The sequence below is a fragment of the Mustela lutreola genome, chromosome 1, assembly GCF_030435805.1.
Source record: "Mustela lutreola isolate mMusLut2 chromosome 1, mMusLut2.pri, whole genome shotgun sequence".
In the NCBI taxonomy this organism is placed as follows: Eukaryota; Metazoa; Chordata; class Mammalia; order Carnivora; family Mustelidae; genus Mustela; species Mustela lutreola.
Window position 1 is genome coordinate 70,070,152 of NC_081290.1, and position 25,523 is coordinate 70,095,674.

At 35.3% G+C, this 25,523-nt stretch overlaps 1 protein-coding gene across 11 annotated transcripts in view; it reads left to right on the plus strand.

The window, feature by feature from the left end:
- INPP4B (inositol polyphosphate-4-phosphatase type II B) overlaps nt 1-25,523 on the plus strand; it is an 834,661-nt gene that overhangs the window by 719,970 nt on the left and 89,168 nt on the right. For all 11 annotated transcript variants that reach the window (XM_059168095.1, XM_059168068.1, XM_059168015.1 and 8 more), the window contains one exon: nt 12,861-13,020. In XM_059168095.1, coding sequence (XP_059024078.1) covers nt 12,861-13,020 — 160 coding nt within the window. The remainder of the gene's footprint in view (nt 1-12,860; nt 13,021-25,523) is intronic.

Genomic DNA, 25,523 nt, shown 5'->3' on the forward strand with positions numbered 1-25,523 from the left:
ACATGATAATGACTTGGGAAATCATTGCCATGATAAATTTAATTAACATACATCACCTCATAGTTAATCTATTTTTCCATGAAAGCCTTTATCATCTACTCTCTTCGCAACTTTAAATATACAATGCAGTGTCGTTGGCTATAGTCACCGCACTATACATTGCATCCCCGTGACTTACTATCTTACAACTTTTCGACCCCCTTCATCTATTTATCCCACTCCCTACCTTCACCTCTGGCAACCATCAGCATGTTCTCTGTTTCTATGAGTTTGTTTTTTGTTTGTTTTTAGATTTCATATATAAATGAAGTCATACAGTATTTTTCTTTCCCCATCTGACTTATGTTCACTGAGTTTAATGCCCTCGGGGTCCATCCGTATTGTTGTAAATGGCAGGATTTCTCTCTTTTTATGGCTGAATGATAGTCCACATATATACCCCATTTTCTTTGTCCATTCATCTGCTAATAGATACTCAGGTTGCTCTCCATATCTTGGTTATTATAAAAAATGCTGCAGTGAATGTGGAGGTGCTGATACTTCTTTGAGATTCTGATTTCCTCTCCTTCAGGCATATGCGTCCTTAAAAGTGGAATTGCTGGATCATACGGCCTGTCTATTTTGAGTTTTTTGAGGAACCTCCACACTGTTTTTCAGTGTCTGTACCAATTTACATTCCCAGGACAGTATACAGGGTTCGCTTTTTCCCACATCCGCACCCAGCATTTGTTATCTCTTGTCTAACCAGTCTAAGTGGTAGGAAGTGACATCTCATCGTAGTTTGGATTTGCATTTCCCTGATGATGAGTGATGTTGAGCATGTTGCCATTGCCTGTAGGCTATTTGTATGTCTTCTTTGGAATGATGTTTATTCCATTCCTCTGGCCACTTTTTAAAATTTATTTCCATTGAGTTGTATGAGTTCTTTGTGTAGTTTGAATATTAACCCGAGTGCTTTATTTATCCTTAAAGCAGAATCACGTGCAAAGAGAAAGGGACGAGGAGGACAGGCTAAGGAGTGGGGTGACATGTTTCAAACTGGCGCCAAAGAAAGTGGGTACAGGCCCTTACAAGCAACATTTGGAAAGATTAGGAAGAATTTGGGTCCTCATGTAGGAACCGCCAATGTTGCAGTAGGAATCTGTGTGGTTATCGATTTATCTTTTATTATTCTTCTGGGAACACTTTCCGAGTCTTGACACTAGGAAAAAGTCAGACTGATTTGTTCTTCCCGTTGATGTGGAATGGTCCTGTCAGTTTCTCAGCTGTTTTGGTTTCCTTCACAGGCAAAAGGATAGAATAATAATAAAGATCTCCATCCCCCTCTTTATCTTCTTTGATATAATTTCCGAATTTCCTCCGGAACCTACTGTTCCTAGAAAGTTTATGAATACTTTGTCTAAATTTACCACAATTACAAGGAAAATCCTTCCCACTCAGAAAAGTTGCTTCTAACTCTCTCCTCCTAATTTGACTCTATGAACAAATATAACTAACTTTGATCGTTACACAACATAGCAAACACTTTCTGTTAAAAAGATACCTTGGTTAAAAGATAGAAATCCCTTACTTAAAAAATATCTACCAAAGTCATAACCATTTAATGTTATTTTCAAAGCTTTTTCTAACTTTGAAAATTTGAGTAAATCCAAAGAAAATGTAGCTAATTGAAAATGTCTTTAGAGACAATGCTATTAAATGGATTGGAAACATAACTTTGTGAACCACTTTTCTTAGTTAATTAGGTGTTAGAAAAGTTTCAGCACTGATTACATGTTTAATCAACTTCCTAAAATAATTCAGTGTTTTAAGTTAATTTAGTTAGGTTTCTGTGATATACGAAAGTATTCTCTGATCATTTAAGTTGGTTTAGATTTGCACATAAGATTACAGTAGCTCCATTAAAAAAATTGTTTTATTTAATGTCTTATAATGATTGTAGTTTTAACAATCACTTAACTTGAAAAACTGTCTTTAAACTTCTTGTAATAAATACTGGGAAAGTAAATATATACTTGTAAATTACTCTTGAATTCTACTCTGTTTATATAAAAACCTTTCTTTTTGAGGTTAAGAGAAAGAATTTCTATTAATTCTAAATTAGAGTGAGGCTGTTCTTTTTCGACCTGTTTTGTTGGCAGAATTGATGACATATGAATCTGGATAATAATTATCTAGTCAATATGGAAGAGATTGAAACTAAAATAATCACCGACAAAAAAAAATGTCTGTTATTTGCTGAATTTTCTTATTAAATGATTGAATGCTTTAAAGATTTATTTTCCTGAAAAGTTAGTAAACAATTAAACCCAAAGGAATGTGGGGATTTTATGACAATCTGTGCAAAGAAATAAACTAATATAATGTTCTTCATCTTATAGCTGGTAAAAATGACATATTGCTTTTCTTTCTCTTTATCTATACAACAGATGCTTCTAGCAGCTGGGACTCCAAGATTAGTTTGTCCAAAATATGAAAGCATGTCATCCAACTAAAGTATTAAGTTGACCCAGTTTTTGTGGCTTCCAGTAATTATACTATTCTCTAGAACACTATGATTTAACTTCAACATTACTACACTGATGGGTTTGGGGCTAAATCTGTCTACCCTCATTCAAAAATTGTTAAAAAAAAAAAAAAAAAGATAAACTTCTGATCCTTTATATTCTGATCCATTCCAGCAAAGAGCAGAAGTAGAAAAACTATTCTTATTACTTAGTCATATCCCAAACCCATTTTTTTAGTTGAACTAAATTCCTATAACAGGCAACATTTCACCATCCAAATTACCCAATTAATTCCCTTCTTTGTGTTGTAAATGTAAATCAAATTTTAAATTTTATTCCCTTGCTTAAGGTAAGGGAACATTTGCTATGACTTCTTATGGTAAAATGTGTTCACAACACATAAGCACAATAGATGATCCACATCAATCGATAATAAATTTTCAATAATTTTATAGGTTATAGAAGCAGAAGTATAAATTTATAGTAATATTTATGTCAGACATCCGGTGAGTAAAGTCATATATAACCTGAAAAAAAATTGTGTGGGTTCTCTGTAACTCAGTATTCCCAAAGAATGCATTTTTCAATGAGATTTACATAAACCACTTTCTGGCATGTTCTTTACTAACATCTCACATTCCACTTTGTACTACAACTTTCTCTAATGATGTCCAGAACAAATATAATGCTTAAGCTTCCCAAGAGTATTGATAGAACTATTTATATTGCCATAATTAGTAACCGTAAGCATACATAGTTGCAAAATATTATATTAAAGGCAAAACGTATTTAGCCAACCAGATACCTCCACAGGCAGTCCGAAGGGATCTGTATTCTCAACTGCACTTGCCATCTTCTATTTTCATCTTAGACCTTATCTCTAGGGGAAATAGCTCAGGCTGTGTATAATGCAGAGATACCTATTCAAATTAATAATTCAAAGAGATCTTGTTTAGTCCTCTGACTGGCTAGAATTATTTTATGTGAAGCCATTGACCTGATCGTAATAAGAAGGGAATAAATCTCATTCTTTAGAGGTAATTAATTCTTATAGACAACAAAATATTAACTTATGACTTAACTTTTCTAAAGCAACACCTTATAGCTTAGTTACCTAAATGAATAAAATTTCTATTAAATTATAGCCATTTATTTCCAAATTTTATGTTATAGAGAGAGATGCATGTATTTATATGTATATCTATATCTATATCTATATATATATATGCATTCAACTCTAAAATATTTTGTGTAATAAAGCATTATTCTTACCTCTTGTGATGCCACAACCTCATGAATACTGAATTATAATCATTTGTTAATGTATCTGTTTCTTCCATGTGTTCATGATCTTCAATAAAGTAAGCTCCTAAGGGGCAAAGTCTGTATCATGACCACTGCTGTTTCCCCACAGTTAGCAGGCTATCTGCACCAAAAAGGTACTCATCTTTTATTTGTAGAATAAATTAATGGCTCTGAAATTTGCCATCAAATTATTCTTGTTTACCTTCTTATTTTGAAACATGGACTATTCAACTTTAACGTGTCTCTGGACTGTTCTGTGCCTTTTCCTTTACTAGAATTCATGAATTCTTCTGGGGATTTTGTTTTTCTCTTCTAGTCAAAAGCACCCAGCTATATCCCTCTCTCCTTAGTATGTATTTCCTAGCATCATAATCAATCTGAGAGGTAACTATTTAAGTCCTCTTCCAATACCTCCCAACATAGAAAGCAGTAAAATTCAAGATAGATACAGAACATCAGAGACGACCAAATGACATAATGAAGAACATAGAACATGATGAGTTAAGGCCTTCAGAAGCTTCCAGAAAACCAGTGGTGGCAATTTTAATTTTATTTGATTTTTCAATTGCTAATTACAAAGGTCCTAGTTACACACATGTTACCCAGCAAATATGATTGGAAATAACTATTTTCCCCTTTCCCAGCTTTTTCTTTTTCATCCCTAATAGGGTTGCCTGGTTTTGTTAAACTTATAATGAGAGTGGGATATTGGAAGCATCCATTCACCCCATCGAAAAGGGCAGGTAAAGACAGGGAGTATTAAGCTAAGTTGTTCCCTATGTGGCAACTGAAATGTGTTCTATCATCTGTTTCTTTGATGGATGGGAAACATTCCTGAACTTCTCCAGTCCATTTCACTCAGAAGAAATGTGCTTTGAATACTTATCCAATATTAAAGTCCACAAAAGGTGATTAAGCAAAGTTCATGACTGTCCATTAAAATGCACAAATGTTCCATTAAAGAAAAGAAACCCCAAATGAGATCTTTATGTGCATGCATATTCATGAAATCCTGACAATTTCTTGATTTTTCCACATGAAGTTAATACATTCACCTTCAGTTCCCTGTTTTATAGTACCTAATACAGTGTTTTATACACACTAGTTCAATGTATTTTTCAGAGTTAATGTAGGAATAAATGAATAAATGGATTTGCTGAATCAGCAGTTCATCCTCCAACTCAAACTAGTGTTTTTAACAGAGATATTTTATTTCTATCAATGTAGTGGTGACTTTCCTGTGGTATTATATTGAATACCATCCTCTTCCTTGGATACATTATTGATTCTTACAATGTCTGATTCAAGATCAGATATTTTCATTTGCCTTTGTATAATGAATATGTAAACTTGAATGAATATACACACATTCTTTATAAATTTATGATTACATTCAAATCAAGTGCCCTTAAACATTAGTACATTCTAATGTGAATAGTGAGGCATTATTTTCTATATAGAAATTTTTGAATCTCCATAATTTAATGAATAGTTAAAAGAAATGCTGAGGCAGAGCACCTGGGTAGCTCAGTCAGTTAACCATTCTACTCTTGATTTTGGCTCAGGTCATGATCTCAGGGTCGTGAGCTCTATCCCTACATTGGGCTCCCCATTGGGCATGGAGTCTCCCTAAGGTTATCTTTCTCCACCTACCCCTCCCCCCTCCACTCATGCTCACTCCCTTGCTCTCTCTCTCTCAAACATAAATAATTGAAAAGAAGTGCTGACATGTATATAGGCAAACTATTGACTTGATATATTAGGGTACATTCTGTTAAAAAAATTAATCCTGGAAATTGATTGCATGCAACACACTAACCGATAACGTCATATAATTCAGCCAGTTGTGCAACTATCTAATGGTGTGCAGATAACATCCAATTACTAATTTAAAATTAAAAGCTTTAGTTAATCAGTGGATTCTTTGTTACTAAATGCTTTATGTAATGTCTTCACTGAATTAAAAACATTAGCATTTATGTGGCATTTATTAGATCAAACGCAGTCATTCAGAGTACAAGCTTGGTTCTAACTTTAATTTGAAGTTTCATGTGATAATACTGCAGTTGTATTTTTTACTTGTAAGTCACAGCTTGTTAAGTCAATCAGCAGATGTTAATTAAGCATCAGTAGTGTGCAATAGTGCTATAGGTACTTGGGGGAAAACAAATAAAAGTATAAAGTATGGACCCTCCAAAATCCATATTATCTAATTCAAGTGAAAGACCAGAAATCATAAAATAAGCAGAGATATTGAAAGGTACAGAATCTTTCCCAGATGGAGATAGTTGTGTAGTACACATTAAACATGTCAAAAATATTTAGGGAGAAGTTACATAAAGGTTGGAGAGGATTAAAAAAATCATCCCTTCCTTGCTTCTTTTATTCATTCATTCACTCATTTATCCATTCTTTTCCCTATTACCTTGAGTTCCAGGGCCTGGGAATAAAACGACTAATTAATAATAGTCATTTCCCTCATCGAGCCCACTCTTAAGCAGAGAGGACAGAGTCAACCATTCTTGGACATGATGAAACAAAAGGGGGAGAATTTGGATTGATGGAAGATGAGAGAAGGCATTCTAAGCATAAAAAGCAGTATGTGTCAAGATAGAAATATTAGTTCCTCCAAGGTTTCCTTCATATCTTTGATGTTTAGCACTGAGCAAGCTTGTAGCAGATGCCCAGAAAGTAGATGTTGAGCTAATTAATAGCATGTTTCTAAGACAGCAAGGAGACTGACTTGGGAAAGTTTTCATTTTGAAGATTGATGAGAAATAGGGAGAATTATGTAGGTTGACACAACTGCAGCGGTGCTTCCGGGCTGAGAGAAGAATGGATAGTTGCTGCAGTAGAAGGTCGGCTTCTGATGAGAGGACTGATGGTGATGGATAAAGTGAACATGCCGTCATGTGTAGACCTGATCGTGTGATAGCTGAGTATGGGTCTGGCCAAAAGCCAAATCAGGAGAATATGGAGAAGTCTGTTAAAGAAACAGTAGCTGACTAGCTGAATCCACTTGTAGAACTATTCAGTTAGGACTGAATTTCAGGGTGAGACCAGCAGAATGGTTATGAGAAAACAAAGGCTATGGATTTTTTTACAGGAGTAATTAGGTGAAGTTAAGCAGGAGGATCAATAGGAAGCAAAGGTTGGGGAATTTCCCTTAATTCTGGTGGATATCACATGTTTGGCTATTGTCAATGCACACAATATGCATGTCTGTATGCATGTGTGCAGGTGTGTGTGTGTGTGTGTGCATGTGTGTGTGTGTATACTACCTACTGTGGGCCGTACGTGTGCTGGTTTGTGCCACAGAGTATTTTAAGTGCAATTCCTTTCACCCCACAGTCTGGCAAAGTAAGGATTTAGAGAGAAAAGCCAGCAAACTATTGAAAGAATAAAGGTTTGCACTACTGAGGAAGGAGGCCAGTTGAGTACAATTTACTCTCAGTCAAATCAAGGATAAACTAAAGCTTCTCTTTGAAGATGTGATTTCCTATATTAATTTGCCTGCCCATTCTAATCAAAGTCCTCAAAAATTGGTAATGACAGGTGGGAAATTGTGCATAGAGATATAGATACAACAAAGCTACTTTGGACCCCCATTTCAGTTCTCAGTCAATCTTCACATTCTTCCTGATCAAAAATTGGTCCCAGAAAAATTGATTAGTTAAGCAATGCTAAACTTTTTTTTTAATTTTATTTTTTAGGTTAAGTGCTGATCCAAAGGAGAAAATTGGAAAAATTGGAAAAAATCCAATGGGACCAATCTCATAGATGTGTGGCATGCAGCATAAGCACCATGTCCCCTGCCCTCATGGCTCACTTTGCCAGGTCCCCCTGACTACTCATTGACAAGTCCATTAAGTTTGTGGATCTGTGGCCACAAGCTTTGCCCGCACCTTAGCTTAGGTCCTAACGCAGAAATAAATAAGGATGAAAATCAACATCTGATTCGGAGTGGAATAAATGTTGCTATTAGTTCCCTGTCGCCCTTGGCCTCCAAGAAGATGGATTGTCTAAAGGCTCCATTAAGGTCAAGGACACCAGCTAGGCTCCACTTAATAAAGGGTAGAGTGTAACCAACCAATTTGCCATTATTTACTTCAGCAGGAGACATAGCAGGATCATGGCTGCTATTTTCTGGGGAGCAGGGGAAAAGCCCAGCCTTCAGTTTTTCTAATAGGTTGTTGTTTTAGTTTGCTTTTGGTTTTGGTTTATTTTCTTTTGTTTTGAAAACTCCCCAGTGGCTGAGGAGCTAGCAGGATCTAAGGTAGTAGCCATGACCCGAAAAGGGGAAGGATGGAAGCACCATGTACTATAGTCACATTCTTATGCTTCCATTTATCTTTGACCTACTGACCAGCCTTTTCTCTTTGTGGGAATAGTCTGTGATCTTAGTAGGGGAAAAATGGAGTAGGCTGCACACATAATAGCAATCTAAGCAAAAAGAAGCTTCCACATGGACTGTTCTCATGAGTGAAAATGATCAGAATTGGAATGCATTTTTGACAGTCATTTTCCTTTGTGTGAATGCTTTCACAGAAGTATTATGGAAAATGTTTTTTTTTAGGGGAGAAATCAGATATTCAAGGTTTCCTTTCAAGAATATTGCCTACCCATTTTATCATCCTAGTTTCAAAGTAATGATTTTGCTAAGAATAATTAATAATTATCTCCTAGGAATTTAATTATTTTCCCTCCCTATAACCTCTTCCTTGTTTTATATCCCAGTCATGAGTAGATTTTGGGTTTTGATGCTGACACTGTCCTCTCTTTATGTTAGTCACTTATGTCCTTTGACCCAAGCTCATTGACCTTTTAGCTAAATGATTGTTCCATCCTTGATTGTATGACCCTCTTGATTTCAAACTTAAGAGCACAATGTGACCAGACTGTCCTTTTCAGAGTCATCTCTTAGTGATTTGCCTTTGGACTCATTTTCAAGTCTCAGATAACTGACATGTACTCTTGCTCATGTGAGCAAGAGTACCTTCTTCCTGATCCTTCCTGTGGCTCTTCTCCTGACTTTCCTCGTCTAGCCTGTCCCCGGAGTTGAGTAATCTCACAAAGAAGAATTCCTACTGTGTGCCACTATTCTGTGGGAAATCCTAGGGGAAGAATCAAGTCTCCAAAACCAAGTAGAATTTCTAATTTAGTTATACCCATTTTAATGTGGAATGTTATTCAACATCTCTTAACCTGAGGTCTCCTCACCTCTGTAGACTGAGTCCATAATGTTGAACTTTTGTGGTGGTTTTGAAGGTAGATAAGCTAATTTCATATACTAGGTGAAAATAAATAGCAGCTCTCAATCTGCCTCTGGGTTGGAGTCCTCTTTCTTCTCCTCTCTCCTTTGTTCCATTTCTCTTTATCTGCCTTTCCTCCAGACCCTGTTCAGTGTCGTGAATACACAGCCCTCAAACAACTCCTAGACTGGTATGAGAGACAACAATGCAAATTAATGACTTTATAATCTACTTTGTAGATGCCCTAAAGGAAAAAGAAACAGTGACCATCAAAACTCAGCTTGTGTCCCCACCAGCCGGGCAGGATTTCCTCTCCAAAACATAAAGACAAGCTTGAGTCTGCTTGGGGTCTCCTACTGAGTGTGTCTTCAATAAAAAATAAATTTGATTATGTATGAATTATCTATCAGTCTTGAATAAAATCCCGCTCAGTTTCTCACCCCCAGCAAACATCCTCCCAGCTTACGTGCCCCCTATGTATTTAATGACTTAAATGTTCCTCTGTTCTTTGCCATCTAACCTCTTACCATATGGTTGTTGGTCTCATCCAATGAACATACTTCACTCTCCATCTCATGTCAATAAAGGTCTCTCGACTGACCGCAAAGATTAATATTTCTGTGGGTATAATCCTATAGCCCCAATTATCTATAAAGGAGGAACAAAAAAGGGTTAGAATGCAAAATTATCCTTTTATATATTCTCATATTCTCACCCTTGGAAATGTAATTAAAAGAAGTTGGTTAACCCCTTGTATTACTTTATATAAGAAATGCAGCATGCGATATGATTTGGTTCTTCCCAACATGGGCAACAAGAGGAGAGTTGAAAATGTATCCAATGTACAAAGCTAATCTGGAAAATTAAGAATAACCCTCTGCCCTTTTTCCCCCCTTAATAACAGTGTTTATTCCCAGTGTTAACTGGGAGAGTTACACCATTTTTTCCATTCAACACTTTAAAGATGTAGTTGCTGGTGGAAATTAAGCCATATTCAGAATAGGGACCAGTAAGTTTGTTATTGTGGTCTGAAATGTAAGCTCCTCACCAAATCCCAGTATGAATGATGTCAGGACCTCAGTTTGCTAACCATTCCCCACATTTCATCCCAGAAGAAGTGAGCTTCCTTAGGTCTCCTAGATCATAGCTGAGGAGCGCCTACACCTAATTTCTCAGACAACAGGCAGGGCATAAAGCAATTTATGGTTGTGACTGGTGTCTTAGTTTCCCTTAGAGGTAGGAAGTACTTGTAATCTTTTGGTGGAAGAAATCTGCCTTTAGAGGAAAGATTTTTATGATTATTTATGATTATTAGCATACTTCATACCCTGGATTAGAAGGTGATGAAAAGCAAGTTTGATTCATTTAGGAAAGCCAGCAAGAATAGGATATGATTTTGCCAATTATAATAGTTTTCCAGGCACTTTCATGGAAACTATGTTGTATGGCTCCCACTGCAGCATGGTGAGGTTGGCAGGGCATTCTAAACTCTAGATGAACCAACTGTAGCTCCCCAGAAATGAGGCAGTTTTCCCAAGGTAGCATGTCATGTAGGTGGACCTCGAACTTCTCTTTTCAAACTTTGAATGTTCTACTTTTCCCCCTCGACTATAGTATACATATCTGTACACACCCATATCTGTTTGTTACATTATTCAACTAATATTATATTATTCAACTAAGTTAGTCTTTATAAGACAATCATCCAATAATCTAAACTCAATTATAGTTCTTTCTTCCTAGATTTGTTTTACCCAAAATTAGTTTCCATGTTTATAAACTAGTAAAATTAACTTGGATAAAAATATGTATTTGGGTAAAAATGTATAAACTACTAAGGAGTATTACATATATATATATACACTAATCAATTATTAAATACTAATTGATTTATAATTTATAAAATAAATATATATAATTAATATATAAATTTATATTATATGTAATATAATATATGTAAATATGCATAAATATAAGTAAGTTATATTTATAATTTATAAATATAAAAATTACCAATAGAAATAAAATATTTTTACCAATCATAAATACTAATTGATTATTCTCTTTGCATTAAGTGCTACCCCAAGTAGCTCTGAAATAGCTCTATTACAGTGAAAGATGAAAGAAAAGCAAAATCCCTTTGGTTCTTATGCAATATGTAAGATACACCTAATATGTATGTTAGGGTCTTTCAGAGAAATAGAACCAATAAGATACATATTATTTATTATAAGGAATTGTCTCACATAATTTTGGAGGCCAAGAAATCCCATGATCTGCCATCTGCAAGATTCGCCATCTACAGACTGGAGACCCAGGAAATCTGGTGGTATAATTCAGTCTGAGTCTAAGGGCCTTAGAACCAGAAGAGCCTCTGATATATGTTCCAGTCCAAGTCTGAAAGCCTAAGAATCCAGGAGTACTGAGGGCAGAAGATCAATGTCCTGATTCAGTCAATCAGGCAAGAAGGATTACATCTTGACTGCCTCCACATCTTTGCTCTCTCTCGGGTCTTCTGTGGATTGAGTGAAGCCCACCCAACCTGGGGAGGACAAACTGCTTTATGAGTCCACTAATTCAAATGTTAATTTCACCCAGAAACACTCTTACGAACACACACATAAATAATGTTTAGCCAAATTATCTGGACATCTTGCAATGCAATCAAGTCGACATATAAAATTAGCCATCACCCTTGGAGAGTCAGTGACTCCATCTAAATGATATGAAGAGAAGAGCACAAAGGGAAACTAGGGATGAGAAACTACCATAATGATAACTACATTTGAATTTTTTATTAAGAAATAACAACTTTTATGAATTAGAGTGTTGTGAATTGCCCTAAACAAAAATAGAATGCTAATCAGAATTGTCAAGTTGGAGACAGAGAGGCCCCCTAGTGGTAGGGGCTGCTTCCTAAGAAATAAATCGGCCACAGTGACATTAATGGCCATAGCACATAATATTGAGTAGAAGTTCTCAGATTTAGAGTGGTCAGAAGCACCCGAAGAGTTTGTCAAAATTCAGTTTAGAGTGCCTTCTTCGTAATGGTTCTGACTGACTTAGTAGGCGCTGACAATCTGTGTTTTAATTCTCTGGGTCATTCTGTTAAAGGAGTTGTAAAGACCATACTTCAAGAACTTCTGTTGCCTAGAGCAGTCAAATCCATAGAGGCAAAAAGTATAATGATGGTTGCCAGTGGTGGGGGAGAGAAGAGTGGGGAGTTCATTTTGAAAGGGCAAAAGTTTCATTTTGGGAAAATGAAAAATTCTAGAGATGGTTGTGGTGATGATTATATAATAATGTGAATGTACTTAATGCCCCTGAACTGTACACTTCAAAACGGTTAAATGGTAAACAATGTTATGTGTGTTATCACAGTAAAAAGGAAAAACAAGGAGTTTGAATGCAAATTATAGCTATTCTTTAAAAAATGTGTCTTTTCTTTCCCACTAAGTGTCGGTAAGGGAAACAGATACATCCAGTTTAAAATATCATAGGTTGTGTTCAATTATGGATTAATATTGTACAGTATTTCATCGTTGCTTTATGACTTAGAAAAAATAAGGATCTAAATAAAAAATTTATAGGACTTACATTTTGCTTTATTAAGATGAAACAGATTTCTTCTTATATATTCATAGTCTGGCCAAGTGAATGGGAGTATTAGAATTAATCACTGAGTCTGCTTTCTTATGATTCTTCCTCTACCTGCTTCTCTAAAATGGATTTGTCAGATTTTGCCTTATCTTGCTTTTGCAATAAAAATGTGTAGTGATACTTATGCTCTTTTCAGGATAGGGTGTGGGCCAACGTGGGGAAAAGCCTGAACTGCATTATTGCCATGGTTGATAGACTGATTGAAAGAGATGGCAGCAATGAAGGCGGTGGTGGTGGCAGCCAAGATGGAGAAAAGGACCCCTCTCTAGTGGACCCCATCATAACTCATCCAAGGGGTAAGGAGTCATGTTTTCCCAATCACTGACTGAGTAAACAAAATGAGAAAGTCATGATAAAATGAGATAGAAAAAGAGGAGTCAATAGTGCCTTTGATGAAAGTGCTGATAGCATGCTTTTCTATTGCTCTGGCTTGGATGATAGAAGGCTATTTATCAAATTGCATCTCAGTTGTGTTTTCAGAACTGCTTGCAATGCTCATTTTTTTTCTTTTGCTACATAAAAACCTTCTTGAAAGAAGAAGAGTGTTTTCTTTTAAAGACTCTGACCAAATTTAATCTACTTTGACACAGTCCTCCAAAATTTTTTAGGAAGCAAAACAAGCATCTGCTCTTAAAGCTCCTAGAAACTTCTACAGATATCAGGACGCAGTATCCACAATGGTTCCTGAAAAGAATGCAGTATGATAAAATGCTTTTTACCTTGTGCTGGAGAATATTTTTTGTGAATTAACTCAAAAACTTTAAGAAGGTTTGGTTCCATATAAGAAGAATATGTTTGTGTGTATTAGTAAGTCTCGGTTTTCATGAAGACATGTATACACAAAACAGTTACATACACATGTGGGTGTCTATATGTGTGTAAGGGCAGACACACAGATATATAGATACTTTTAAAAGTATGGCTTATTACAAGCTTTACCAGAAAATATGATAATCAAATCTTAACTATGGTTGTGTCCCTATAAATGGCTTTTTCGCCTTTTTTGTTGTTGTTGTTGTTGTTGTTAATTTGATTAATTTTGATGACAAAAACCCAGACAAATATCTGCATTTCTTTACAGGGGTAAGAACTGCTGTTAAAGTAGTCCCAGCCCTTTTGGTAACTTAAGTGTTTGGAGAGAATACCCAGTGTTGCCCTACTCTCTTCTTCTGAAATCTGCATTTCCTGTTACTTTAAGAAAATGAGTCAGAAGGAAATATGGACACTTATAAAATTAAATTTATGTTTTCCCAATTTGTTTTCCTGATTTTTCATTACTCACATGTTCACCAGGAGTTTAATTATGTGAAACATCAATCTTTCCTTACTTGATTAACAGTAGAACTATTTCTAAATCATGTTTATAAACTAAAGTTTTCTTACTATAGATGGTCCTCATCTTCTATAGTACATTCACATGGAAAAGTTTATACTAATATTCATTATGTTTATACCTACTTAGTTTAACTATATATGGGGATCTTCTTTTTTAATAATATCAGTTTTATTAGTTAATGGATCTAATGTCAGTCAGATTCTATGTCAGCCCTATAACTTTTACATGAATCGAAGTGAAAGCTTGTCATAACTGATGTCATAAAGAAGTAGTATACTTCAGTTTTCTTTAATTGAACATTTATTGACTATCAGCCATAAGCCAGACAATATGCTGAGCTCTGGAAAATGAGGTAAGGAAGTTGAAATCATGTTTGGGGCTTGTTATGTCCATTGATGGGTTTTCAAGGCATAATACTCTTTTAGCAGAAATAAGATGAGGTACTGAATTTTGCCATATTTGTTTTGATGTTCCCCAAAAGTTCTCATTGACAAGAGTTCTAGAATATTTGAAATTATGTATTTTACCTATACTTGTATTTTTATCAGAAGGTTGTTTCTGTGGGATCAAAATTACATTTTAAAGAGTAAAAATATTTGGTAGGTAATATTTGGTAAGATTCGATGAATCACTTTCATTTGAATGTGAGGCATTGTCTGAATATAGTATAAACCAGACAGAAGCTGTTGTCAATGTAGAATTCACAGCTAGCTGGGATTTGTGGATGGTTAAAGTCAAAGCATAGCATCGTGCCCTCTACGTGATTTTATTTTCAATTTATGATCCATATTTATTTCATGCATACTTTTTGATGTTATCAACATTTTCAGGAGATAAAACACTTGAAAAATATAAAATGAAATATATACTTTAGTCTAGTAATGATTTAATATCATATTGTCAAATAATTTCAAAGTTAAAGCTTTTGTTAACATTTTACAGGTTAGACAATTGTGTATAGAGTTCATGTTTTAGAGAGGACATCGGTACCTAAAAGAAGATGTATAACATTTACAAATAGATGTTTTACAGATGAATCTGTGCTCAAGTATACTACGAATAGATTATGAATGCTACTGCAAAGTTGGAGTGGGATTGATTAGCTTATTCAATCATTTAACAATAATTTACTTTCATTATGTAATAATAATATACTAATAAAATACTTAGGGTTGTTTTAGACTTCTTCTTAAAGTTAGGAAAAAAGCATTTTCAGTTTCTATCCTGATTTTTGTCACATAAAGCAATGCAGTAGAGAAATTAATAGTGGTTTTTTGTGCTGATATAAGGCAAATGAATAACCAAAAGTCATGTTTTTACCTACACTATCTCGCAAACTATTTCAGATGAAGATTTTTGAGATACACATTTGCTAATTATATTGTGCCCCGATTTACCTGTAGTTTTACATTTTATTAGAAAAATAAGAATTTAAAAAATTTGCAAGGGTAAACAAATAGGACTATGTATGAGTTTTATCTTTTTATTTCAATCAGACAGAAACATTTTTAACATACCTGATGTTTACCCGTACACACAAACACACACACACACACAGAGTAACAAAACTGAAGTACACACTGTAAATATAGATGTACTTCTTGATATCCTGCATATCATTATATAATGGATATTTCCTAAGAAGCATTTTCTGGAAATGAGATTACAATGACTGTAAACGAATTCATCAAAAGAGAAACCACTATTTCAGAAATATAATTATTATAATTGCACTGAGTTAACATGTAACACATCTTTGAATGTTGAAGTCTTCTACTATATCCCTGATATTTTCCCCAAAGTCAGATCACAGAAAGTGGAATTATTTTATAAGGAAGAGTTATTCCTTCTCTCCCACATGTGCATTTTTACAATTATCAATTCGTATCAGTGTAGACTCAAGAATATGTATGTTTTTTTTTAGTTTATAATTTAATACTATTATAATATATATATATATTTGAGGCTCAAACTGTTCTGGAGTTAGCCATTAGGAGCTCTTTCAGGTTGTTCTCAGTGGCCTTCTAACAGTTTGCCCACCCATAGGCTAGTTACTACTTTGTGTTCTTTCTTACTTATTCCCTTACTTTTTTTACTCATTCCCCTTCCCTCTGGCACCATGAGGTAGTCTAGGTTCAGCTGTTACTTCTCCTGCCCCAGCACTAGGTTAAGCCATTTTTCAAGGAACTCTGATTTCTTCTATTAGAGAATAACACATAGAAACCAACCAAGGGGTAGGAACATTGTGATGGTTCTTTTTAGCAATAGATACTCTCACGAGAAGTATCTACAAGCACCCTTTTAACCACAGTCTTCCCAACCTTAAATATTTTCCCTATTTTCATGCCACTTTGGGTGAGAAATGTTATATTGCAATCTGTAATTTGTTGTAATTTAATTTGTATTTTTTTTGTAATTTATCTAGTTATTAGTGAAGTTTGACATTATAAAACCTAATACTATATTTCAAAATATTATTTTCATAATAAAATGCGTTTCTTCAGTAGCTCCAGTTTTATCCCCAGCTCATATCTGGGATGGAAAAACCATTTCTTCTTTTCTTTTTACGATTGATAAATGAGTTGAATGACTGAGTCATCCAGAATTTACACGAATGTATAATGTCATAAATACTGCTATGCATTTGTTACCGCATCACTTAGTAATTCTTTCATGTTGTATCAGTTTTATTTTGTTTCTTGCTATATTAAGTTATACAATTTTTTTTTTCTAGAGAGGGAGAGCAAGAGTGCAAGTGGGGGAGTATGGGCAGAAGGAGAGAGAGAGAAAGTCTTAAGCAGATTCTTTGCCCAGCAAGAGCCCTCCGTGGAGGTCAGTCTTACAATCCTGACTGAGATTATGACCTGAGCCAAAATCAGGAGTCGGGCATTTAACTCACTAAGACGTCCAAGCACCTCATGTTCTGCAAATATTTTTAGTCAATTTCTGGAATTTTTATTCTCTTCATGAGGTTTTGACTATTTACTATGTTTTATGTTGGGATATATTTTGAAATCTTAGAGGATAAGTCAACCCTATGACAGTCAGCTTTTCTTTCTTCATTATCATCTTTTATTTTTACATTTTAGCTGTAATTCCTGTTTGTTTCACTGGCATATATGTATATCATGGTTAAACAGATGGTCTTCTGAATTATTGCTACCTTTTTCCATTTTTTAATGTTTATAACCTGCAGATATTTTTTAAGGTGCACATTTTTCTTTTGCAGTATGTTTATTTAATAATGTTTTAAATTTGTAGTTTTGAGAGTTTTTCAATTTGTTTTAGATCTAGGATTTTACAAAATATCTTCACAAATCTCTTTTCAGGAGTATTTCAGGAAATAAAACATTCTCTGCTGTTCTGAACACAAATAATGGAATACCTTTTCAAACTTACATGGCTTATATATATATTTATATGTTTTCTTAATGAACAAGTTTTTTCTTTTAGTTCCCTACACTCAAACATACTTAAAACCATCTACTATATGCATGGGACCACATGCCTTCAATTTCATAATAAGCTGAAAACTCAAAGATAAAAATCACTGAATATTAGAATCTTAGATTTTAAGGTCCCCTTAAACATTACATAATTAAATGTCCTAAATTGTGTTAAGAAGCTTACCTATAGTATCTCCCAGTTTTCACCTAGCCCGTGGTACACATCTCCAGTGATAGAAAACCATTTTTTATTTTCTAGAATGGCACACTCCAGATGTTGATCTAAATATGTTTCCTTTAATTTTACCCACTGGCCCAGATCTAATTCTGTGCAACAAACAGGACAAATCTACTTTCCTTCTTCCACATTATAGTCTAACAAATCGGAAAACAACCATTATGTCCTTTTTGCCATTTTCTGGTCATTTTTCAAAGAACAGCGTCAAACCCAGAGTAACAGAGGGGGACCACTTTCCTACTTTTAGAATCTATTTTTCTTTTTTCTTTTTTTTAATAATTTTTTATTTTTTTAATAATAAACATATATTTTTTATCCCCAGGGGTACAGTTCTGTGAATCGCCAGGTTTACACACTTCACAGCACTCACCATAGCACATACCCTCCCCAATGTCCATAGTCCCACCCCCTTTCTCCCCAACCCCCCCCCCCTCAGTAGCCCTTAGTTTGTTTTGTGAGATTAAGAGTCACTTATGGTTTGTCTCCCTCCCAATCCCATCTTGTTTCATTTATTCTTCTCCTACCCCCTTAACCCCTCATGTTGCATCTCCACTTCCTCATATCAGGGAGATCATATGATAGTTGTCTTTCTCCGAATTAGAATCTATTTTTCTATTAATGATATCTAAGTTCACACTGGCTGTTTTGACAGCCAAGTTTTTTACTACTAACTTCATTGATACCATAAATCTTGCTCAATTTGACTTATCCTTCAGGCTTTCAAGATTCAAATAATATTTAAGTGCCATTGTGTGCTAGACATTGTGAAAGAGTAGGGACACAAGGAGATTAAGACATGGTCTATCTCAATTCTACTGATGTGATTGATGGATAAACCCAAGACTGAAGTGTACTACACTTCTCAGTATACTCAGATAAATACCTATTTCTTACATCCATCATATCTACTATCCAGCTTAGGTTTATTTTATTCACATTTTACAAACATTTTCTGTTCATTCACACAAGTAATACATAAAAAATGATGGGAAAACAGAAATAAATACAAATCCTTGAGGCACATCACTAAAAAAACCTGTATGCACTAAAATACTCTTATTAATCACAACTGTTTGGGGATTTGTGTTGAAGCAGTGATCCATTCACCCATTCATGATATTGCATGCCTGAATTTCTTTGTCTTTCACAAGGTTACCATGAAATGCCCCGTCTCTGAATACTTCTTTCTAATCTGCTCAGCTACCAGTCCTGTCAAAAAGGAGATGAAATTCTTCTGACATGACTTTTCTCAGTGAGCCCATGCTGGTTTCATGCTGTCACTGCTTCCTCATACAAAGGAGATAACGCAGATCATAGCATTTGTTTACTTACCACTGGTTAGAGTTTCATGCTCATTGATACTCATGTTCTTTCCTCCTTCCTAATTTTCTTCTAGCTTACAAGGTACATTTCATATCTTCTAGTGGGACCTGAGAATTCACATATACCTTTTACTTTATCTCTGGTTGCCTCCTGTTAACATAATTGTTTGGTAACTACCAAGAATTTGTCAGTAATTTATCACAAATTGTCAGGGGCTTCCTGTGCCGAAGATGTGTCATCTGAAAAAAGTGCCCCATCTTCCAAATAGGAACAATCAGAAGGGTTTAGCAAATCACTTTTTTGAATCCAATCTCTTTCTTATGTTTTATTTTAGGTTGGCCAGAGTAGTTATCTGCCTAATAAATTTGAAGTAATTAAGGATTAATTAATGAACACGGTTACACATAAAATGGTTCATGGCATTAAGTTTATGGAAGACACACATTAAATTTGTGTTAGTTAGAAGACAGAAGAAGATCCTTTCATTCATTCAGTATTTGTTGATCATCTACCCTGTGCCAGGCATTGTACCCAGGAATACATGCAGTCGTCACCCTGACCTTGTGGTCTTGTGGGTGAGCAAGTTGTATTTTAAAGAAGATATTCAGAGATTTTCCCAAAGACAGAATATACAAGATAAAGGATGTAGAAGAGAGAGTATGCATTTGAGAGTCATTAGCTGATAGATAGATGAAACTGAATGAACGGGAACAGGAAGAATAAGACAAAATTAGCAAAATCCATAAAACAGAGCCTTGGCTTGTAGACATTGCCTCCAGGAAGGAGTAGGAAGAACTAAGGGGTACAAATCAAATGCAACTTGGATCTCAAACAAAGGTGTCAAGAGAGAAAATAATCACATTGCTTAGTTAAACCTTACTGCATTCACATTTTGGTAACAAGCACTCGCCAAGCCTTGCCATTCTTGCCTCCCTCCTTACAACAAGCTTGTTGAGGAGGTTCTGTTTTTATCCCCATTTTATAGATGAAGAAGTGAAGCAATACTTCTAAGGCTACAGAACTGTTAGGTATCTAAGCAGGATTCAAATGCAACGTGATTCCTGATTGAATTTGTCAAGAAGAATCTGAGTCCTTAGAGCAACTGTTGGTGAGATATGCTTAGATCTTAAGAGCCGTTTTGCATGTGGATTTTCTTGCCTTTATGTTTAGACATTAGTCACATCTACTACTTCACTTGTTTGCTTAAGTTTTCTGCTGATTTTCCAAAACCCTAAATGCCCAGACCCCCATCTGCCCCTTTATACAGCTTTGTCCCAGTGCAAGTAGACAGGGTCCTGCACACAGCAGGGCCCTCTGCTCTGGGTTTAATGCTTTGTAATCACCATCTTGCATTTTTAAAAGTTGTATCTTTGTGTTTTAAATAAATTCCAATAAGGCAATGGAGGCTGTGCCTGGAGCTTTAACATTCGATTCACCTATGGTTCTGCCTCGCAGGTTCTCCAGTTCCTGCCCAGCTTCCCCATCCCTGCCCCAGCCCAATGACCACTTTCTGTCCCATTTCTCACCCACCAAAGGACTTGGGTGCAGGGGTGAAATACTCAGAATCAGTCTGGGTACCTTTGAGACTCTGCATACATGCATCACCGAGCCTAAGGGAGCATGACATGAAAGAGTAAATAGAATTTCACCGTGACAGGTTGAGAGATATACCACTGAGGAAGAAAGGAAAAAGGTTGTTTACTCCTTTTGAATGGAAGTTTCTCACATTTTAACTTTTCATTGAATTCTGCAAATTATGTAGTCATGCTTTTTATAAGGGTTTCCAGTACAAAGGCCCTCAAGCAGCATACAGGGTAACATGAATGAGTCAATTGAATTGGGTAGACACTGGGACAATATATATCCCTCCAAAAAGAAAGGCCACCACTCCAGTTCTAGCCAATCCTTCCTACAAAGGAAACTGAAACTAAAATCGCTGTATCTTCTGATTTTTCAAGTAAATGTGAATTTTTATATGAAACATCCAAATTCTTAAAATGTCAATAATTGACATTTTAAAATCATCAAAATATGAGGAAGACCAAATAAAATATCTTTGAGGACCAGGTAAGGCTGGCCCATGGGCCACTAGTTTGCAGCCTCTGAATCTCTGATTTATTACAAATGCTGTTTTAAATATTATCTCCTCTACTAGACTTGGCTCTGTGAGAAAATATGGCAAGTATTTGTGATTTGCTCTTGAATCTCCAGAACCTGACATAATTCTTGACAAGTAATAGAAATCAATGTTATGAAATAAAAGCCTAGTTACCTTGATCTATAACTGCTACCTGACAAGAAATGCTTAGGTAGGTATTTTTTATATTATTGAGTATTTTCAACATAGTGAATATTTATGCATATATACATGAAAATCATTATATTACCAAAACTTATACTCAACATTAGACAATTATTTCAGTGGTTTTATAATATGAAACATGTCTTTTATTTGGCAAAGTGCAAAGATCCAAGCATCATTTTCATCAAAGGGCTTTAAGTATTAATATTCCTGAATGTCATGAATTTCTACACATAAAAGTTTAGAATTACATTGGGAAAGAAACATCAATGAACCAGGCTTTGAAAAACTCCTAGGTCAATAGGTAAAAACAAAACAAAACAAAAAAACCCCACAACCTTTAAAAGTACACTTAAAAGCTAAAAAAACAAAACAAAACATAAAACTAGTAAAAAATAATCAAAAGGTACCACATATATTTTTATTATAAACTTAGAATTTCAATAATAATTATAGATTATGAAATTTTCAAATATCCAGTCAGAAAATTAATGCTTCTCTTAAATATTGTGCAGTGAATTTGATGTAACAAAACAACACTTAGCTCAGAGTCAAGATTCTTGGCAAGTCCTCAACTTACTTATTTGGTTATATAACTTGACAGATTACTTACATTCTCTGGACCTTAATTTATTGGTAAATTAAAGATCATCTAACAGTTCTGGGGGGTTTCTTCCATTTCTACTGTTTTATGATAATATAGGTACTGCATTATTTTGAGTGATTTTTTTTTCTTTCAGTCATTCAGCATATTTTAATTGAGTAGCTACTATGTGCCAGGTGCTATTCTAGACACTGAGGATACAAAAAAATGAACAAAACAGGCAAAACACCTGCCCTCCTGGGTTCATATTCTTGTCCCAGAGAAACATTAATAGAAGAAATTAAGAGAATTTAAACAATATATTAACAGCAGCAAATAATATGGAAAAATGGAGGAAGGTAAAAGGCTTTGGGAATATTGTTGGAGGGCAGGAATTGAAATTTAAAGGGAGTGGTCAATGGCTTCATTGAGAAGTTTATATTAGAATGAAGACAAATAGGAAAAGATGTGAGCCATGTGGATATCTGGGGGAAAGATATATTGAGTACAAAAAAGAGCTAGTTCAAAAGTCTTAAGACAATAGTGCCCCGTCATCATCAGTAGACAGCAAAAATGCCAATTTGGTTTGAATAGAGAAGGTGAAAAGAAGAGAGTAGAAGATGAATTTATACAGGCAGCTTTGAGAAAAGATCATGTAGGACCTTTGCATAGACTTTGACTTTGACTCTGAGAAAAATAAGAGCAATCGGGAGGTTTTAAACAGAGGAGTAACTTAATATGACATAAATTTTAATACCTACTCCATTATGTTGAGATTCGGCTATAGATGGGAAGGCAGAATGAGGTATAGACTGGTTAGAAAGCTAAGTAATTGTCTAGGTGAGACATGATTGTGGCTTGGACTACCAAAAAGTGGTTGGACTCTGTACTTATTTTGAAGGTAGTGCCAATGGACTTTTCTGATAGTTTGGGTGAGAGAATGAGAAAAAAATAGGAGTTAAGGATAATTGAACAATTTCTGGCATGAGCAGCTGGAGGCATGGGATGGCCATTTACTGGTTGGTGAAGACTGGGTAGAACAGGGTTTGTGGTAACTAGGAGCTCATTGGGGATATGCCAAGTTTACATGGTGATTTCAGGTATGCAGTAAGATATAAGAATCTGGGACTTAAGAGAGAGGTTCAGGTTAAAGACACAAATTTTGATAAATAGTACTTTTATCATGATGAGCACTGAGTAATGTATAGAATTGTTAAACCACTATATTGTATACCTGCAACTAATATAACACTGTATGGTAACTATACTGGAATTAAAATTAAAAAATTAATTAAAAAGTTGTAAATTGTCAACATATAAATAGTACTTAAAACTGTGAGACTGAACAATGCCAACAAAGAGTTGAGTGTTCAGAGCAAAGGAATTAACATACAGATTACAACTGGGGATGTTTCCATGTCAACAGTCAAAAACAATGGTGGAACCAGCCACAGAGTTAGAGAAGGAATGGCCAGTAAGGTAGGAGGATGCCAGGAGAGTATGATTTCCTGACACCTAGGGTGAGAAAGTATTCCAGGGGGAAGTGATCAGGATGCCTAATGCTGCTGAAAGTGGAATGAGGACTAAGTAACTTTGGATTTATCCGTGTAACAGTCACCGGTGATACTGACGAGAATTCCCTAGAGTGGATGGAGACTAAACCTAAGTGGAGTGGTTAAGAGGAAGAGAAAGAAAAGGAACTAGAAACACTATCTATAGAAAACTCTTTTGAGAAGTTTCACCATGAAAGGAAGCAGAGAAATAGGGTGGAAGCTATCGAGGGAAATAGGGTCGTGTGGGGGCCATTTCTAAAGATGGGAAGAAAATGGCTTGTTTGGGTGCTAATCGGAATGCTCTGGCAACAAAGAAATACTGATAATGTAGGAAGAAGGGGAGAGAATTGCTTGAGTGATACTTCTAAGTAGATGAGAGGAGATGAGTCTGGTATACGGAGAGAGAAGCTCATCTTAGCTGGAGAACGAACAGCTCATCTTCAGAAATAGGAGAGAAGGAAGAGCAAAAGCAACAATGTTAGCAGGTGGGAAGTCATTGGGTGACATATAAATTAGTTTATTATTGTAGTAATTTTTTAAGGTAGTAGCTAAGATTTGGGGGTTGCTTAACAGGTGCCAGAAACTTTAAAAAATATTACCTATATTCTTTAATTCTTGCAACACTCATAAAAGTAATTTGATGTATTTAATGGATGAAGAAGTAGAAAGTTGAAAACACTTGTGCACTATCAAGCCCAGTCCAGCAGCAGAGCCTGACTTCTGACCCTGGTGGTCTGAGTTGAGAGCCTGTTCTAACTACTATGCTGTCTTGCTTCTGTTCTTTCCAGGAGAAAAAATCACTAATCTTAATCTGTACAGATAATTTTTTGCTGTCATCCTTTTAACAAAATGCTAAGTTTTATTAGACTCTAATTGGTGGTATTATAAGATAACTTTATGAAAATCAATCCTGTAGATATCTGTTAAAGTTTTATTATGGAAATTGTACCTTAGGCAAAAATTAAGAACTACCATGTATTCATAAATTACACTTGAAAAATTACTTAACTTTATCATAAATCTGGTGATGCTCATACCCACAGTGAAAGTGAGATAGGGACAGAAAGAAGAGATTCACATTTCCCCTGTGGGAACATTGGGGCATATGATTATTGAATGGAATGGCCTGAGAAATAGTATTGCTTACAGCGTGTTGGGTCCCTTGCCTGCTTTCTCAGTGCTTATAAGTTAAATCTATGTACATGAGTCTTTGTTGCATTTATAGATGTATTTTTAAAAAATAGTACAGTATATACCATGGGTCTTGAAGTTTACTGGAAAACTGCTATGTTCACCTTGTTTACTTCAGGATAGAAGTACATCGCCTCTTCCCTTTTCTGGATTTCTGTGCTCTACTCAGGCTTCAGTGGACTCAATATCCACTCCTTCTGTCTTCTCAATCTTAGATAAGGCACAAAATTTAAATGACAGGCGCTCTCTGATGCCGATGTATTGGTAATTTCAGATCATCAGGATCTATGGCCTATGCAGCGTATTCTTAAATGCTCAGCATATTTGTAGGCCAGAGTCCTGAGATTATAGGTTTTTTTAAGGCCAAAAGGCAAAATATGCCCAAGGGATACAAGTGTGTGACTCCTCCAGGTTCATCATAACCCCCAATTCAAAACTTCTGTGCTACAACAAACACAGAGCTTGTTTGATTAATGGATTTAGTTCCTGGAAACTGTCTTAGCAGAATTTACTTAAGGCTTTCCACTTTGTGCTACAAAATGAGAAGTTTAACCAGGATATCGGTTGATGCATTTCCTTTGCCATTTTTCTAAGAGCAAGACTGGAAAGTTTTATGACACTGCGTTCTTCGGCTGGCAGGATTTAAACAAACAAGGTTCCCTTGACACAAGAAAAGGTTGCCTTTGTTCTGATGGCAGCTTGTTTTGAGTTGAGCAGTATACTCATTTCTAATGCATCTAGAAGGTGCCAAGAACAGTCACTTACCTTGGACGATAGTTCAGTGGACACTATCATGATTGCATCTTAAGATTCATGTCTAGTCTTTG